Here is a 16,348-nt window from a genome sequence, read left to right on the forward strand (position 1 = left end):
TTTTTTATCAAGCAAACAGGGACATCATCTGTCAATGAGGGCCAACTACATGTACACAAATCAAATTCCAACGATGGTTGTTTGAAGTTAAATACTGATTCAGTTATTTTTTTAGTTTTAGTAGCAAATAGTTGCATGTAAAAAATATAGTGTTTAGTTTGTATGTTTAAGGTGTTATAATATGCCGGTATTACGAGGATTGCACAATTGGTGGATATATGATTTTATTAAGAGAAAGGATGGGATGCTGTTCTCTTTACTTGCACTGGGCGGCAGGCGCAGGAGAGGAATGAGGCATGGCAACGCGAAGAGTTGGGTTAGGAGGGCACAGCTAAGGATATCAGTTGACTTTGCCTTTGGTTGTGTTATCTCTGGATGATATGGTAGACCGTAGGAGTGCAACCACTTGGTTTCATTCTGCTGACGTAAGAAATGAAGAGTATCGTCATTATGTCTCGGAGCTCCAAACGCTAGCTCTTAATGCTAAGTCCAGCTAGTCCCTGTCTACAAACAACTTGTCAACAATCAGTCTTCGACAGTGCTTGTATTGTATCTTTGGTGGCAGCTACTTGTTTAAACCGGGGATACTTCTCGTACTCAACGCCCTTTGGAACGGCAGTAACACTGTGAAAGGTAAGCAAAGTATAAACAAGGCAATTCAATGCTAAAAGCAAACATTGGAATTTAGGTCAGCCACGTTAACAGTGGACTGCTGCTAGCCCGTCTTTAGTCAATAAGGCTCGTAGTGTTAGCTTAAGGCTAGCTGTCGTCCACTAACTCAGTCCTGCACACTCCACTGACACGCATACGACACTTGTGATACAGCTGCCTTAAAGTATATCTGTCATACTTACAAAACAACTTACTACAAAACAAGACCTCAGGAAATCCAACAAAGTCCTGCATTCAGTCACAGAATAGTTGATACAAAAAAATGAAACTAGATGGCCATTGTTAGAGCAAGTGTGACAGGTTGTTTTCTGCAGGGCATGGCATGTCTCAACAGAAACACTGTTCACAGGATATTTCCTGGCATAGATTGGCAAAACCAAAAGGCTACCACTGGGTTCTATTGCTGATAAAGGATTAGAGGATTTTTTACATTTTCGAGAATGTATTCAAACGATGACGTTGAAACAGCCGATCATGGTTTACGTCGTGGTTGGTACAACGTTAGGCAGATAATGTGCATCTGCTTCACGAGTTCCAAGGACATGCCCTTAAGGGGGTCACAGCCCCATGTCTGACTCATACAAACTGGGTTAAACAGGTCTGTCTACTTTATAATGTTACGGTTTGAAAGTATTTTCAAAAATGTGCATTGTTTGATACTTTGGATTTTTGGTACTATTTGTGGGGTTAAATGTATTCGCGGAACGTACTCATTGGTTGTGGCGGGTCTGTCCCATATGTCCATGGTCTGTGCTCCCTGGGGCCAGACTCGGATTGAAGCGCAGGCAGCTACGCGTAGTGGAGACTGGTGGTACAGCACCCTAAAGACCCAACATTAATTTGACAACCAATTTAAAACTATAATAAAACAACAATTAAGAGATATCAACTTGATGCGTCAACGACATCTTTATAAAGAATTATGTTTAGAGATACAAAGCGTTTCTTTTCAGCGAATCTTAACTAATTTGTAGTTTTACCTGTTTTAGTGTTTATTGATTAAAAAAATAAGAATTTCATTGGTTTACTGGTAATAACATATTGTGGTGATCCGCGTTCGAAAGAGAGACTGATTTTATACAACAGAGAGTTAAGTTGTTTACTGTCCCTGCCTCTTGGCACTATTCATACTCTTGTTTGTTACAGCTATGATAGATATTAAATCCTATGCCTGTTCCTGTGTGCCTGTTATGAACTGAAATTATGATTTTGAATCATCCCATATAATTATTGTGCTACTTTGGAAAATAGCCACTTCTGTTGCAGCTGGCTGTGCTACACAATTTTCCCCAAATTCCATTGTAAATTAGCCCCTTGGTGTTACCTTGAACTTTCTTTGCTCTTGAAAGGTGTTTCCTAGTATTTGCTAATATGACAAATGGCTGTGTGTTATTAACAGACTAGCTAGTCCAGTTCATGGATCGCTTTTACCATTTTTCCACGTTTAATCGTGTCTTTATCTTGACCCATCAACAACCTTTGCCTTACACCAGTCCTTCTGCGTTCTTCCCAGGGGAGTTATGTTGGCAACGTGACAGGACGGTAGCTTCTGTACCACCCTGAACAGGAGCCATGGATGCGTTTCAGCATACTGCCAGAAAGCTGCCGGATGGCGTCAACGGAGCACATGAGCCAAAGTCCCCCCAAGACCCAGAGTCGTCGGGGGCCTCGAACTGTGCAAATGGGCCGGACTCGCCGGAGGTCCCCGAGCTGCAAGAGCTGAGAACCAGGGAAGCTGTTGATGATGATGAAGAGGAGGAGAAAGTAGTGGACAGAGAACACTCGCCTGCATCTAAAGGGCCGAAGCAGAAAGCTAAAAAGGAAGCCACAAAGCAGGATGTGAAAGAACACAAGAATCACGTCAGCCGTGCATCATCCCCCAACTACACAGGTATGACACTAGCTTTTCCTTAGCATCTGGTTGAGCAGCTATGAGTTGAATCATGCCAGGGTGCATTCATTGTCAGGTGTGGACACTCCCAGGTTGCAACTTGGTCACATGGGTATCTGTTGTGTGAGAGTATCTGGCAAATCTGAACAAGAAGAGCTTCATTGATTCAACTAATCCAGGCCTTTCATTAAACAAGCTTTGGCCTACTGAAAGCCCTGACACCCACACACTCTACCTTGATTCGTCTTTATGCAGATCTCTCCCATACCTCGTCGCCCTCCTTGTCAGAGCAGCTTCGCCTGGGCCGAGAAGAGGCCGCAGGGGCTGGGATTAATGTGGAGTGCAAAATCTGCGGGGACAAGGCCTCTGGCTTCCACTACGGTGTGCATGCCTGTGAGGGCTGCAAGGTATGTGTATTAGTGGATTACACTGTGATGGCAGACTTTCAGAACAAGACGGTGTGACAATGGGTTCATTGTTGGTTTGGTTGAGCCTATTTCTGTTTGTGACCCAGGGCTTTTTCCGACGGACCATCCGAATGAAGCTGGAATACGAGCGCTGCGAGCGTGCGTGCAAGATACAGAAGAAGAATCGGAATAAGTGCCAATATTGTCGATTCCAGAAGTGCCTATCTTTGGGAATGTCTCACGATGGTGAGATAACATACAACTTTTTCTTGAAGTGCCAACTTAATTTAGTTGAGTGACTCATTGACGTGTGTGTGTGTGTGTGTGTGTGTGTGTGTGTGTGTGTGTGTGCTGCACATCAGCAATCCGGTATGGACGCATGCCTGAAGCTGAGAAGAAAAAGCTAGTGGCGGGCCTACAGGCAGAGGAACAGAACCTCCGCAATCCTAAAGGTGCAGACCTCAAGACGCTGGCCAAACAGGTCAACGCAGCCTACTTGAAAAACCTCAGTATGACCAAGAAAAAGGCCCGCAGTATCCTCACGGGCAAGACCAACAGCACCTCGGTATGTCTCCTTCTGGATCGCTAAATTCATCCAGGAATCTGCACTCATTCATCCAATACAGAGTATTCGCGACTTTAATTCCCGTTTGAAAATTTTCTAAAATGGTCACTTCTTCATACATTATTGAATCATTGACATATCAATATTCCCTATCAAAGTTGTAGTCCTTACAGCTGCAATGTAGAAAGGAATAGGATAGTGGGCCTCAGCTTACATTACAGTAACCTTAATGATCACTCCCCCTTTCAGCCCTTTGTCATCTATGACATGGACACCCTATGGAAAGCAGAGAGCGGTTTAGTATGGAGCCAGTTGGTGCCGGGGGCACCCCTGACCAAGGAGATTGGGGTCCATGTGTTCTACCGCTGCCAGTGCACTACAGTGGAGACTGTGAGGGAGCTCACAGAGTTTGCCAAGTCCATTCCAGGCTTTGTAGACCTCTTCCTCAATGACCAGGTATCATGTTTTTTTTCTTCTGAAACGACAAGCAATTCTTCATAAAATGACTTATTTATAGATTAAATGACATTCAGCTGACAGGTCGTTTCTTTCTCATGGGAATGACCTGCACATTGCCCAATTTGTTTTTAAAATATTTTCTCTTCTTACTTGTACTAAAAGGACTTTGCTTTCTTCAGGTGACTTTGTTGAAGTATGGCGTGCATGAGGCTATTTTCGCCATGCTCCCCTCGCTCATGAACAAAGATGGACTTTTGGTGGCCAATGGCAAAGGATTTGTGACCAGAGAGTTCCTGCGGAGTTTAAGGAAGCCCTTCAGTGAGATAATGGAGCCCAAGTTTGAGTTTGCCTTAAAGTTCAATGCTCTGGAGTTGGACGACAGTGACCTGGCACTGTTTGTTGCAGCCATCATACTCTGTGGAGGTGAGGGGGTACATGTGACCAATTGTTGGTTGTGTTGTTTTCGGCCTATCAAAGGGCCACTACGTAATGCCATCATGGTTGCTGCTAATGCTGTGGGTGCCTTTTTGCAGATCGCCCAGGGCTGATGAACGTGAAGCAGGTGGAACAGAGTCAGGACAGGATACTGCAGGCCCTTGATCTGCACCTCCAGACCAACCACTCTGACTCGCTCTACCTCTTCCCCAAGCTGCTGCAAAAGATGGCCGACCTCCGACAGCTGGTCACAGAGAATGTTCAGCTGGTTCAGAAGATTAAAAAAACGGAGTCTGAGACCTCGCTCCACCCTCTGTTGCAGGAGATCTACAAAGACATGTACTAGTTTTTAAACTCCACAAACGGTTGTTGTGGGTTTATGAGCAATATGGTTACGGACAATATGGTTATGGTTATGTTTTTTTTTTCAAACTGAAATTCTAGAGAAGCACTGCTCCAGACATGGACATACTGTTGTGTGTGTGTGTGTGTGCGTGTGTGTGTGTGGCTGGCTGAGGTGCTTGAGTGGTAATACTGTAGTTACATTGTAGGTTTAAGGTAATCGGCAAATACCCTTTTGATATCAGAATTACCAGAAGAATAATAATGTAAATCATTAGTGTATGTAGAATCATGTTTCGCAAGTCCTCGTTGCGCAAAAAAAAAGGTCACTGAACTGTTTGAATGGTATGTTGTGTTTAAAGAGGCGCTGTTATCTTGTTCCTCAGGGGTAAGCTCCCATTTCATTCTGACCCCAGATCAGTGCCCTGAGAGAGAACCTGGCCTTTCAGTGCCAGTGTTACTCTGTACTCTGCCAATGTTTGTATACAAGAGTATTAGCACAAGTGATCAGAGCTCCCTGTTTGTACTGTATGGAGATGAGACATGCCAGGGTCTTGGTAGCAGAGTTATTTTCGGTCTCTATGTTAAAAAAAACTAGGTGTGAAATGTATTTTGCTTGTGTACATCCGCATTGCACTAAACAATGTTGGGTTTCTTAGAGGCAGAATAGCAAAAAAAGAAAACTGGGCAGGCTCCAGCAGGGTAAAGCTCACACAAGTGGCTGCATCTGTGTGATACCATTATACTGTGTACATTTTTGTGAGAACAGTTTCTTGCGTTGGGTGATAGAGGTGTTCACTTAGTGAGCTCACTGAGCTGTGATAAATGGGCTATGCTGCACAGATTCTACTCAGAATTGGTGAATAGAATTGCATCACTCCTTTATTTCAAGGGGGTATTCTCTTTAACCAGGCAAATAGTTCTCCCCAATTTATTTTAAGATTCCTTAGTTATTGTCCCTATTGTTATGAGTGAATGAAAAATCTATTGGATGTATACTGTACCAAGCATAGATTTCGCGAGTGCATGACTGTATTGAGTGTAAGAATGCACCAAATATAAGTAACCTAACAATTTCTTTCATCTTAACGTTACAAATTTGATAAATTTGACAGGAGTTATACTAAAATCAACGTAGCATGCTATCCCTATTAATTTGATGACAATTATTAGATCAATTTATTGATTGTGTGACATCACAATGGTTTGATGTACTGTCACAACTGTTGACCACAATACCACAGTACCATTTTTCGACTTGTCTGTCTTTCTTGTTTTTCAGAATGCACTATTCTGTTTTTGAGAGAGTTCCACAATTCAATGATTTATATTGTAAAAGCAAATGGTTTTTAATATATCTATTTTCAAATACATATAGTTTGATGGACTATATCATTAATGTATAGAAACTTGATATGTCTATCAATATAAACAAACTTTACTTTGAAAGGTCAATGAAAAAATCTTGTTTTATTATCTCTTAAACCCTAACTACCTCTATATGTTGTATGTTTCCTTCACTTTATCACATGTACCAATGTCTGATAATATGTTAATATCTGACATTTTGCCTTAAATACTATCAGTAGGCTACACATTGCAAATTTTATATTGTAGTGTATGTGCAATGTGCCAAAACAATTATGTGAATAAATGATAAAGTTCTCACAAATTTTCACAAGTTTTTTGATCATACAAAACAAGACCTAAACGGGTGTATTTTGAAAATGCATTCTTGATTTGTATTAGTTTCGGTTTTTCCACGTCATAAAAGGAAGTAGATACACGTTTCAATTGGTTCATTGACGACATCAGTAATTAGCAAACGCATTGCCCGTCAACTATTTAGTTGATGAAATCTAAGCCGGGGAGAAGCAAATTCGAAAGCTGGAGACAATGGACCCGAGGGCAGATCAGTTTTCATCTTTGCGTACTGGTCTAGTGTGTCGGTAAGCATTTTATGTTTCACTTTTTAAATCACTTCTGCCCTCTTTATACCCAAATCACGCGTGTCTCTGAAGTTTGCATGTCTTCTGGATGGGATGCTTTTTGTTTCGTCGTGCTTCCATGCTCAGCGGTCACGAGATCTCTTGGATTTGCTCCAGAAAATGTGTGACGTAAAAGTTAACGGTTGTTGAGGGTGACAGTTGATGCTTCTGTCCCTTTCTCTAGACATTTGCGGCACATTAATGCTAGTAGCCAATGATGGCACACTATGGATCCTTAAATCATTATCGACATTACTTTAAGGATAGGAGTGGGAGTTGCAGGTGAATTGCAAGGCTAGCCTAATGATGGGGAACGACAACCAATGAACTTGTTTGACTTGTAGCCTAGTAACACTATTTTCTTTCACCCCCTTTGGATACACATGGTGGTGCTGGTGAGATCGAACTAAACGCTGAAATGTGTGGGCCTACTTCTATCCATACTGTTTTCCAGGCACTATTTGAACGGGTCCTGCAGATATGGTTCAAGGTGTAACTATCAACATGACTTGCCAGCTGTGCCTTCTGCTCAAATATGTAGATATTTTCAGAAGGGTGGATGCTGGTACGGTCCACGCTGCAGGTAATCTAGACACATGTATGTCATTGACTCGGGTTGATTTAAATAATATGGTTTGAAAACAAGTAAACCCTATTTGCCCTCTAGATATCTTCATATCTCTGTGACAGAACGGGACGCATCCTTCACAAGCAGAAGAAGTTCTGTACCTCAGCTCTATTTCTCCAGCCCCAGCAACAGCCTTCCCAGCCCTAGACGAGGGTCTGAGCCGGCACTCTCTCACGCCCGTGGTCTAGTCCCCCGAAACCTCCGGGAACGGCACAATGCCTTGAACCCACAGCACATCGGGGCCACACAACGGCCGCTCAATCATCTAATAGAATATGGTATGTGATTTTCAACCCCTCTACATTGATCACGTGACCCTCTGCTCTTCATCTGTAACATTATTTATACTTCTGTCGTCTTACATTGGTCAGGTGCTCACTCTGCTCTCGAGGCTTGCCAGGAATTGCTTCAGAGTTCAGAAGCGTCTCAGGCATGTGCAACAGATTTTAACGAACAGGTCTCCATCTTTTGACATTACATACTCAACGGCATGGCTAATTTGGCGCTTTAATTTGTAATTTGCTTAAGGAATCAAAGTCTCCAGAAGGTAGTCGGGATGGTAACAGCATTAGCGACAGTGGTGGTGGTGCCGCTGCTGCTCCTGAAGACCAGGAGGAAACTGAAGCCTACTTCGAAAGTAAAGAAGTGACCTGTGGCATCTGCATGGATAAAGTCTATGAAAAGATGAGCGCAGATGAGCGACGCTTTGGCATCCTGCCCAGCTGCAATCACTCCTTCTGTTTGAGGTGTATTGTTACGTGGAGGAAAACAAAAGACTTGCAGGAGGAGGTCATCAAGTAGGTAGTTGTATTGGTCTCCAGATGGTGATTTGGGCTGTTGGCAGGGCTTTGACATGACTTTCTTTCTTGAGGGGTTGTCCTCAATGCAGGGTGAAATCTGCGTTCTATGTGCCACATAATTACTGGGTAGAGGGCCCGGCGAAGGAAACTCTCATTGCATCCTTCAAAGAGAAATGCAGGTCAGACTTTTTATTTATTTGATTGCAGATTTTCAACTACATATGAAACTCATTAGGCATTGCAGTCTTCCTGAGAAAGGCCTTCAATGACTGATGGCCCATTTTTAATCAAGGGCACTCTTGTTAAAATCTAGGTGAAGGACTTTAGATGGAGTATTGTTTTAGATATGTGAGCTACAAGATTTGATGGAATTCTTTCTATTGTGATTTAGAAAAAGAAGATGTAGTTATTTTCTGCGCCATGGATGCTGCCCTTTCAAAGCGGAGTGCATTTATTGGCATGACGAAGTGCAACGTCGTCGTTCTGCACATTTGGTAAATGCTATTTTCGTTAAACTTGTACTATAAATTGTTTTTTGAATGAGTTGGTATATCTTGGGTGTCTGGTTTCTTTCCTCAGCTTCAAACGGACTACCTTGAAGATATTGACCCCATGCAAATCCTGGATTTCGTCATGTCCATCACCTTTTTGCACATTGATGATGAAGATGACTATGAGCTTCCTTTTCACATTACCCATGGCCTCAGCTTCTGAGCCCTGTTGCCCTTCGGTACTCGTAGGACTGGTTTGAGCCTTTCTGCACTTTAGCCTGGGAGGGAGAAATGTGGCTCAAACTTAATGGCACATTTATTTCCTCCTGGGAAGCATGGCAACAGTCCTGTTCATCCTCTGAAGCTGTTTGGTTGGACCCTTTTTGGGAAGGGAGGGATATCTTCAAATAGGCCTGGTTACTTTGTAATTGTTATACAAAAAATATCTTGTTAATTTGCACCACTTTTATTGTATTAGGAAGGCATTTTTATTGTCTCATACTTACTGTATTGTACCCAGTCTTGCTGATTTTTTTTTCTGTTCTTCAGAATGCTAGTTATGATAAATGGATCTGTCGTTTTATAGTTTTATGACTAATTGCTTGCAAACAAAAGAATAAACATTGTCTCATATGTTGCGAGCGTTTCTTGTGTTGTACGTCTGCAAGTTAATTTCTTGGTTGGCCACTAGGCGGCCTTCTAGGATGATCGCAGTCAAACGAAGAAGTACATTACTGAAAGCGCAACAAGCAAAACACCATCTCTGAAAGGGTTTACTTTCTACCTAACCTATCTATATTTGAGGGCAAACCCATGGACGGGCTAACTGCTAGGTTGACCGGGAAAGATAAGTTACTTGTCCTGGCACTCATGTCGGGAACCTCTGGCGCTCGAAGGGCTTTGTGCGTTTTTGAAAAGCAGCAACGATATGACCTCAAACTTTCGTTAAGTACCTTCCTTGAAATGCTCTGTCAAAAGGCTATTTCCCCAGAAAACCTTTACGAACCTATTCTGCCGTGAGTATCTTGAAAATCGTTAGTCCATGCAGACAAATGAAATGCATGCTGTAAGTGTTTCCGTAACATCTTGCTCGAACAAGTGTGTCCATTAACGCCCGTTTTCTTTGATTTGTAGTAGACCATTGGTGTGCCTGTTTCCTGTAGCTTTTAAGCGGAATTTGTTATCTTTTCTTCGCCTGGTCAACCAAGTCCTTCCTCAGACCAGGGTGGTTCAGCTCCTGGAGTGCCTGAGCCAAGACCCACGTCAGGATCACTGGGTCACTGCTCTGATAGGACAGCTCCAGCGAGACTTTGGGTCGCTTCAGGACGTGCCCCTCTACACTGCGAGTTGTAGCCAGCGTCTAAAGATGATTTCTGAACGTTTAAAAGATACGGGTAGGAATGAAGGATGGGCCAAGTACTTCACAGAACCAAAACTAACTTCTGAAAGTGGAGGGGACGTTGTAGAAAAGCAGAAGAAAAGGAAGAGCAGCTCTATGACCCCTGATACAGAAATTGAATCTACACAGCAGCATAAACGGATGAAGATGGATATGTCTTCTGTGGAGGAGCGCTTGGGTGCTTATCCTCATGGTTCTTTTACATCAGAGGAACCTGTTTTAATGGAAAGAGGAGAATGTGACTTTGCAAAAGTTGAGTCTGGTGAACCACCAACTAGCAATCTGTGGGATAACCTTCCTGAAAATATAAAGGTAAATAATATATAGGATGTCTAAAGTTTTGAATGCAGCGAGAGACTTGCCATCTTCTTATTTTTAAGACTAAAGTTCCAACAGTATATATAACCACTGACTTGTTTGTGGATGTTTCAGGCATCTGTCCCTCAGATAAAAGAACAGTTGGGGTGTCAATCAGAGGTAACACACTTTTGTGCGAACATTGGTTGGATGTGATGCAGCAATATTTCTATCTCTGCTAATTGGTGTTTTATTTCAGTGGGACCAGGGCTCCCCAGATGTGTTCAAGGTGCTGAATGAATGTGACTCTGCCCAGGTATACATTGTCGTGATATTCATTTCATTCAAATGTTGGATTTTTATCCAGTTGATTTTCCCCCAACATGTTTAAAAGCCTTAGCAGATGCTGAGTGAGTGTCAACGGACTATAGCAGATGAAGAAGGAATAATAGACGGGGGGAGGAACAGGTGGAGATGAAGAGGGAGGTGGAGGATATGGAAGAGGAGTCGAAGGAAGAGGAGACACAAAAATCAAAAGCACATAGTTCATTGCAAAATTCGGAGTAAACATCTTCTGTATGGGCCGACAAAACAATCCAAATTTATGTTCAGAAGGGGTTCATGAGTTAAAAAACCTTCTTAGGTTACTTGTGTTTGATGATGAGTTGATGTTGAGCTACTGCTATGCTGGCTCTCGTGTTCAGGTGGAGCTGCTGTGTGGTATGCTGAACTTGGCTGACACACCAGAGGAGACATTACCTAAACTCTGTAGCTGCCTGTTGGCCCTTTCCCCAGAGCTCAGCTACAGTGCAGCCTCCGTTGTTATTAAGAGCCTCCTCCTGGGAAAGGTAATTTCAATGATGCTCATGAGTATACAAACAGATACTGGCTGGCTGTTTGTTTATTCAACCAACCTGTTTGTCTCTACCTTAAGATCCTATGCCTCTTGGAACCTGCCTCAAGATGCCTGGTGACAGCAGTGACATCACTTAGTAGTCAGTATCCCAGAGCAGCTTGCCACGCCCTAATCAGACCCATTCTACAGGAGGAAAACCTAGGTAACTGCAGCCTATAAGATTGCGCCACACCAGGTTATGGTTATTGTCATGCCTTTTGATTTGTCTATTTTGAATCGATTTCAGTTGTGAGCTTGAGGATTCCAAATCATGAGATTTTACCATATTTTGTGATAATCAGAGCTAGATTTTTTATTCATTTATTTATTATGTTTTGCAAGATCCATTTATATTTTACAATGCCAAAAAGTTATGAAAAACTCAAAGTCGGTTGGGTTTAGTCAGAGAAGAAGTAAGAGAACTTGAATTTTTACTCCAGAACCCAAACCTTCCTATTTCTTATTCTACTCTCGCTTCAGAAGTAATGGATTTCCTTTACTTTTCAGGAACTCAACAGGCCGAACTGATAAATAGAATAGTAGAAGACTGCCTGGAACCCCACTACAATCTTCTGGTGTTTCAGTAAGATACCAAGTATTTGTCTTTGTAAATCTCATTCTCAATAATACTATTGAGGTTTGTTGCCATTGTGAGGGGATTGTCGTTGTTGACATTGTGGGGAGATGTGTTCAATATTTATTTACCTTTTCCACCCCCTTTTATCAGGATGACATTTACCATTGTATGGAGTGAATCGATGCTGTCAATCATTCATAGCCTACTAGACTCCAAGGTGAGGTCATGTTTTTAGATATTGGAGAAAAAAAACGTACTACGTGGATTTGGATTTCCATCATTCATTTGATTAATTAAAAAACCTAACATAACTGTCTGTTTCATTTCAGCTTGACATAGATGAAAAACTTTTCTCAAACTTTATTGCTCAGCTAGTCAGCCAGGCTCCACAATTCATAAAATCCATGAAGTACGCAAAAATGATGCTAACAGTACTCACAAAATACAGTATTCATGTAAGTTGTAAATGTATGATCATAGTAATTATTAAACAAAATGATTTACCAAATTATTATTTATCAATCAATGGGTTTTTGCATTTTTTTTATTTTTTAGGTCAAAGCTTCACACAAACCATCCCTGTCACATTGTTTGATGTTGAACCAGACGTTCCTGAAGAAGTCTCTTCAAGCTGCTTTTAAAAGAATAACACATGAATGACTTTTTGTACATTTTGTAGTAACAAATAAAACAATGCTGCGTTTATGCTATGACTTATGTGTATCTGTATATATAAACATATCTTGATAAATATTTATATTTATCTTTATAAATGGACTTCCCGAATGGATGTACCATGATGAATAGTTTACATGACTCTTTCAATAATTCATTTTCAATAGAAAGAAATTACTCTTCCAATATGGCGGACTTTATCGGACGTCCCCCTGCGCAGCCTTTATTATGCGCAACTTCCGTTAGCTCGGCCTTTTCACATGGTAGGGACGGAAGGAACGCACCGTCAAAATGAGGTCAGAAATATTTTTGTTAAATACCATTTATTAACCAGGTTTTAAAAGCTGATTGTCCCTATAGCATATGTATACACTATGTCCGATCTCAGATTTGAGAGTTTTGATGGTTTTAGTGTAAATGTCTAGCATCCAAGCCGATTGTGGCCCGGTGTGCTGTTTAGCGTTGGCGTTGTAAAGCAATACAATCCATTGCCATCGTCGCATTTAAAATCAATTTCCCATCACTTCCATACATTAAACGCTTTATTTAGATACCCTCGCTACAATGTCTTGCACATTTACGTAGTTATTATTGAATTACGGATTATAAAGTTCTCACGCGGAACATGCACCGATTAGCATGGTTCCTGGTTACTGTGGCTTACTTCTTGGGAAGTTAAGAGCAGTAGTTGCGTTTATCTGCTTGACATTATTTTCCTCTTATTTCTACAGTAAGGTTTCGCGGGATATGCTATATGAGGTCGTCAAGGAGGTCCAAGCGGGCGCCTTGGCCAAACCCAGGAAGTAAGTTGATGTTAAACTCTTTAAATAAACTGTAGCATCTATGCTAATGTCATTTATGGATTTATCACTAACAATATTTTCCTAATTTCAGGTTTACGGAAACAGTGGAGCTTCAAATCAGCTTGAAGAATTATGATCCCCAAAAGGATAAGCGTTTCTCTGGCACCGTCAGGTTTGGCCCTTTACTGTCTCACCCAACCTTCTCCTTGTTAGCGTTCAGCCCAGTCTTGAGAAAGTGTCAAATAAATGACTTGTACGTGTCTAAATGTAAGTAGAAGCAAAGGCACAGACGATAACTGACAATTATAAATGATCAGATGGGTTAGAATCAGACATGGAGAAGTACTTCGGGTAGTCTGACTGCGCTGAACCACTTGTGGAAAAGCAAAGCAGACGGACCCCTACCCTGGGTCTTAAAACATGAGGGGAGGCTAATGGAGACTTGACTTTATTGTCCATGTCTCCAAGCCGACCACTTGTAATTAATGGTGTCAACTGGAAACCAGCCCTGGTTGCCCTCGTTGGTAAGGCTGTAGAATATTTACAAATACCAGGGATTGGTAGCAGAAATGAGGGTTTTGTCACTCAAACCGTTTGTTTCCCTTAGGCTGAAGAGCCTGCCCAGGCCCAAGTTCTCAGTGTGCGTCCTGGGAGACCAGCAGCATTGTGACGAGGCTAAAGCCGCTAACATGCCCCACATGGACATCGAGGCCCTCAAGAAGCTCAACAAGAACAAGAAATTGGTCAAGAAACTGGGTAAAGCATTAGGCGTACTCTGCATGGCCCTGAGGACAAGAAACCGGGGAAAGCATTAAACATTGTTTTTGGTTTGTATGTGACTAAATGGTGTGTGTGGTCTCTCCCCAGCCAAGAAGTATGATGCCTTCCTCGCTTCGGAGTCTCTGATCAAGCAGATCCCTCGTATCCTGGGCCCTGGGCTCAACAAGGCCGGCAAGTTCCCGTCCCTGCTGACCCACAACGAGAACCTCAACACCAAAGTGGAGGAGGTCAAGTCCACCATCAAGTTCCAGATGAAGAAGGTAGGCTCGTCAACGGTGTCCTAATGTCATAGTACTAGGATTTGTCTGATCTAGCCTATATTTGATAGATCTGCCAACAGCAGTATTTAAACATAGGTAATCTGCAGTAGTCGTCCACCTCCCTTTATTTTATTTTTTTAATGCGTGTCCCCAGCTATGGTGCTACCATTGCCTTAGCTTATTTCCACTGCTCTTGACTGTCAGAGAAGCTAGAAGTTCAAGATGATTTAGAAGCCACATCTGCTAAACATGCAAACCAATGGAAATGACCATCGCTTTTGTATTATTGCTGTGATGGTAACATTCAACATTAGGTAGGTTTGTATTTGTAATGGAGGGAAGTCATTGATTGCTTGGATTAGATGCCACCTTTAGCCCCCTTTTTGTAACTCATCCAAATCAGCTGTTCATTGCTCAAAGGTAAATGAATCAGTTCTGCCTGATGAGTGTCTTTTGTTTGCTAGTCATTATTGGCACCATAACGTCGAAAAATGATTCTGCCAATCTTTTCTGAAAAGAGAAATTATTACTGGTAAGATCTTGCTTTGACTAGGTAATGCTTACCCGACCATGGTAGCTGTGGCATTCATTTTGGCCTTCCGTCATCGTCCTTTCCTAAACGTAACTAGTGGTTCTTGCCATCTCGTGCTTCGCAATGCTTTGAGAAAACATTGTGGCTTTATTTTAAAGACTTGACTTAATTTCATTTAAAGCAACATGGATGGTTCATTAAAATTGAACTCCATTGGTTGACGCGTGAACCAGCAAACCTGTCCCTACGATGCAAAGTCAGATGCCATCCTGTGACATTTGTGTTGTCCGCCTTCAACAGCTTAAAGTCACAGAAATGTAAACATTGACATTTTGTTTTGCAGGTGCTCTGTCTGGCCGTTGCTGTCGGTCACGTCAAGATGACTGATGAGGAGCTGGTGTACAACATCCACCTGGCTGTTAACTTCCTGGTGTCTCTGCTGAAGAAGAACTGGCAGAACGTGCGCGCCCTCTACGTTAAAAGCACCATGGGAAAGCCCCAGCGACTCTACTAGTGCTTTTCTATAATAAAAAGTGTGGATTTGATCCAACTTTGTTATGACTTGAATTCCTTTTTCCTCCAGTTAGTCCAATAGTAGATTGGTCAGGTTTAATTTAAAGTCATGTTCCTTGTAATTTTTAGATTCCTAAGTCATGGCTTTCTTATTGCAACAACACTGAAATTATTTAAATAAATTGAATCAGTATTTAATCAAACAGAATAGCTTAGACCTGTCAGTAACTATGCAGTGGGAGGTTCTAGTTAGTAAATGTTTATTCAGGTAAAGTCAAGTAATGTTACAGACTAACCTTAATGGCCTTGGACAAAACAATGTTTAGAAAGGCCGCAATGAACAGCCTTAAAGATGACTAGAAAAGCACTGCACCGTTTACGGCAGGGGGAAGTTACCTTTTGAGGGAGTAAAGTCTGCCTTGCGTATGCATCTTAGGTTTTCAAGGTTAACCAAACTTGGGTAAATAAGTTAAATATCCATAGTTGCCACCAGGTATATGTATTTTGTGATAAGATGAACCGAGTATATAATGCACCTTTGCTGACCTCGGTTATGTTCACACCTGCCCACCAGAGGCGCCCTCGTGTACACTGAGTGTTCCAGATTAGTTTCTGTGGATCCCTTAATAAGATTATCTACTTTCTACTTTGTCGGAAGAACCATAGGCAACGACCACAGTGGAAGAATGACAACATTTTAGCTATTACTGCACTGTTAATTGCATAGGGGTTCTTTGCAATTACACCTTTGGGATCATTGTAGGGTACCCACAAGATTTTCAGAAATGATCATTGAGGTGAGTAACACTCTTCAGGGTTACCCACTTTATTAAGGATTTCATTTCTATGAATATTTATTCTTGTGTGGTTTGTTTGGAGCCTCATAGCATAGGATTACGCTGTAGACCGCAGAGTAAATGCTTATATTCCATTGCGGTA

The 16,348-nt window shown here is 41.9% G+C and overlaps 4 protein-coding genes across 4 annotated transcripts; all 4 read left to right on the top strand.

The window, feature by feature from the left end:
- The first annotated feature begins 290 nt into the window (after positions 1 to 290).
- ppardb (peroxisome proliferator-activated receptor delta b) lies at positions 291 to 6,402 on the top strand. Its single transcript, XM_079742077.1, has 8 exons — positions 291 to 633; positions 2,186 to 2,563; positions 2,819 to 2,970; positions 3,078 to 3,216; positions 3,333 to 3,535; positions 3,785 to 3,991; positions 4,174 to 4,417; positions 4,528 to 6,402. Exons 2-8 carry the CDS (start codon positions 2,245 to 2,247, stop codon positions 4,773 to 4,775), a joined length of 1,512 nt encoding a protein of 503 aa, XP_079598203.1. The 5' UTR covers positions 291 to 633; positions 2,186 to 2,244; the 3' UTR covers positions 4,776 to 6,402.
- Positions 6,403 to 6,667: 265 nt separating this feature from the next.
- Positions 6,668 to 8,901, top strand: mkrn4 (makorin, ring finger protein, 4; the record flags this gene model as incomplete). The annotated part of the gene is made up of 8 exons (XM_079741603.1): positions 6,668 to 6,720; positions 7,214 to 7,342; positions 7,427 to 7,665; positions 7,759 to 7,817; positions 7,916 to 8,184; positions 8,259 to 8,366; positions 8,579 to 8,681; positions 8,767 to 8,901. The coding sequence occupies 8 exons, from the start codon at positions 6,668 to 6,670 to the stop codon at positions 8,899 to 8,901; spliced, it is 1,095 nt and encodes a 364-aa protein (XP_079597729.1).
- A 513-nt stretch (positions 8,902 to 9,414) lies between these two features.
- Positions 9,415 to 12,506, top strand: fance (FA complementation group E; the record flags this gene model as incomplete). Its single annotated transcript, XM_079742344.1, has 10 exons — positions 9,415 to 9,694; positions 9,813 to 10,389; positions 10,510 to 10,554; positions 10,634 to 10,690; positions 11,079 to 11,222; positions 11,309 to 11,432; positions 11,777 to 11,852; positions 11,997 to 12,063; positions 12,176 to 12,301; positions 12,402 to 12,506. Exons 1-10 carry the CDS (start codon positions 9,492 to 9,494, stop codon positions 12,504 to 12,506), a joined length of 1,524 nt encoding a protein of 507 aa, XP_079598470.1. The 5' UTR covers positions 9,415 to 9,491.
- A 263-nt stretch (positions 12,507 to 12,769) lies between these two features.
- rpl10a (ribosomal protein L10a) lies at positions 12,770 to 15,441 on the top strand. The gene is made up of 6 exons (XM_079742255.1): positions 12,770 to 12,817; positions 13,253 to 13,324; positions 13,416 to 13,496; positions 13,932 to 14,080; positions 14,192 to 14,364; positions 15,240 to 15,441. Exons 1-6 carry the CDS (start codon positions 12,813 to 12,815, stop codon positions 15,408 to 15,410), a joined length of 651 nt encoding a protein of 216 aa, XP_079598381.1. The 5' UTR covers positions 12,770 to 12,812; the 3' UTR covers positions 15,411 to 15,441.
- Positions 15,442 to 16,348: the final 907 nt, after the last annotated feature.

This window comes from Pollachius pollachius, assembly GCF_949987615.1.
Source record: "Pollachius pollachius genome assembly, chromosome: 8".
NCBI lineage: Eukaryota > Metazoa > Chordata > Actinopteri > Gadiformes > Gadidae > Pollachius > Pollachius pollachius.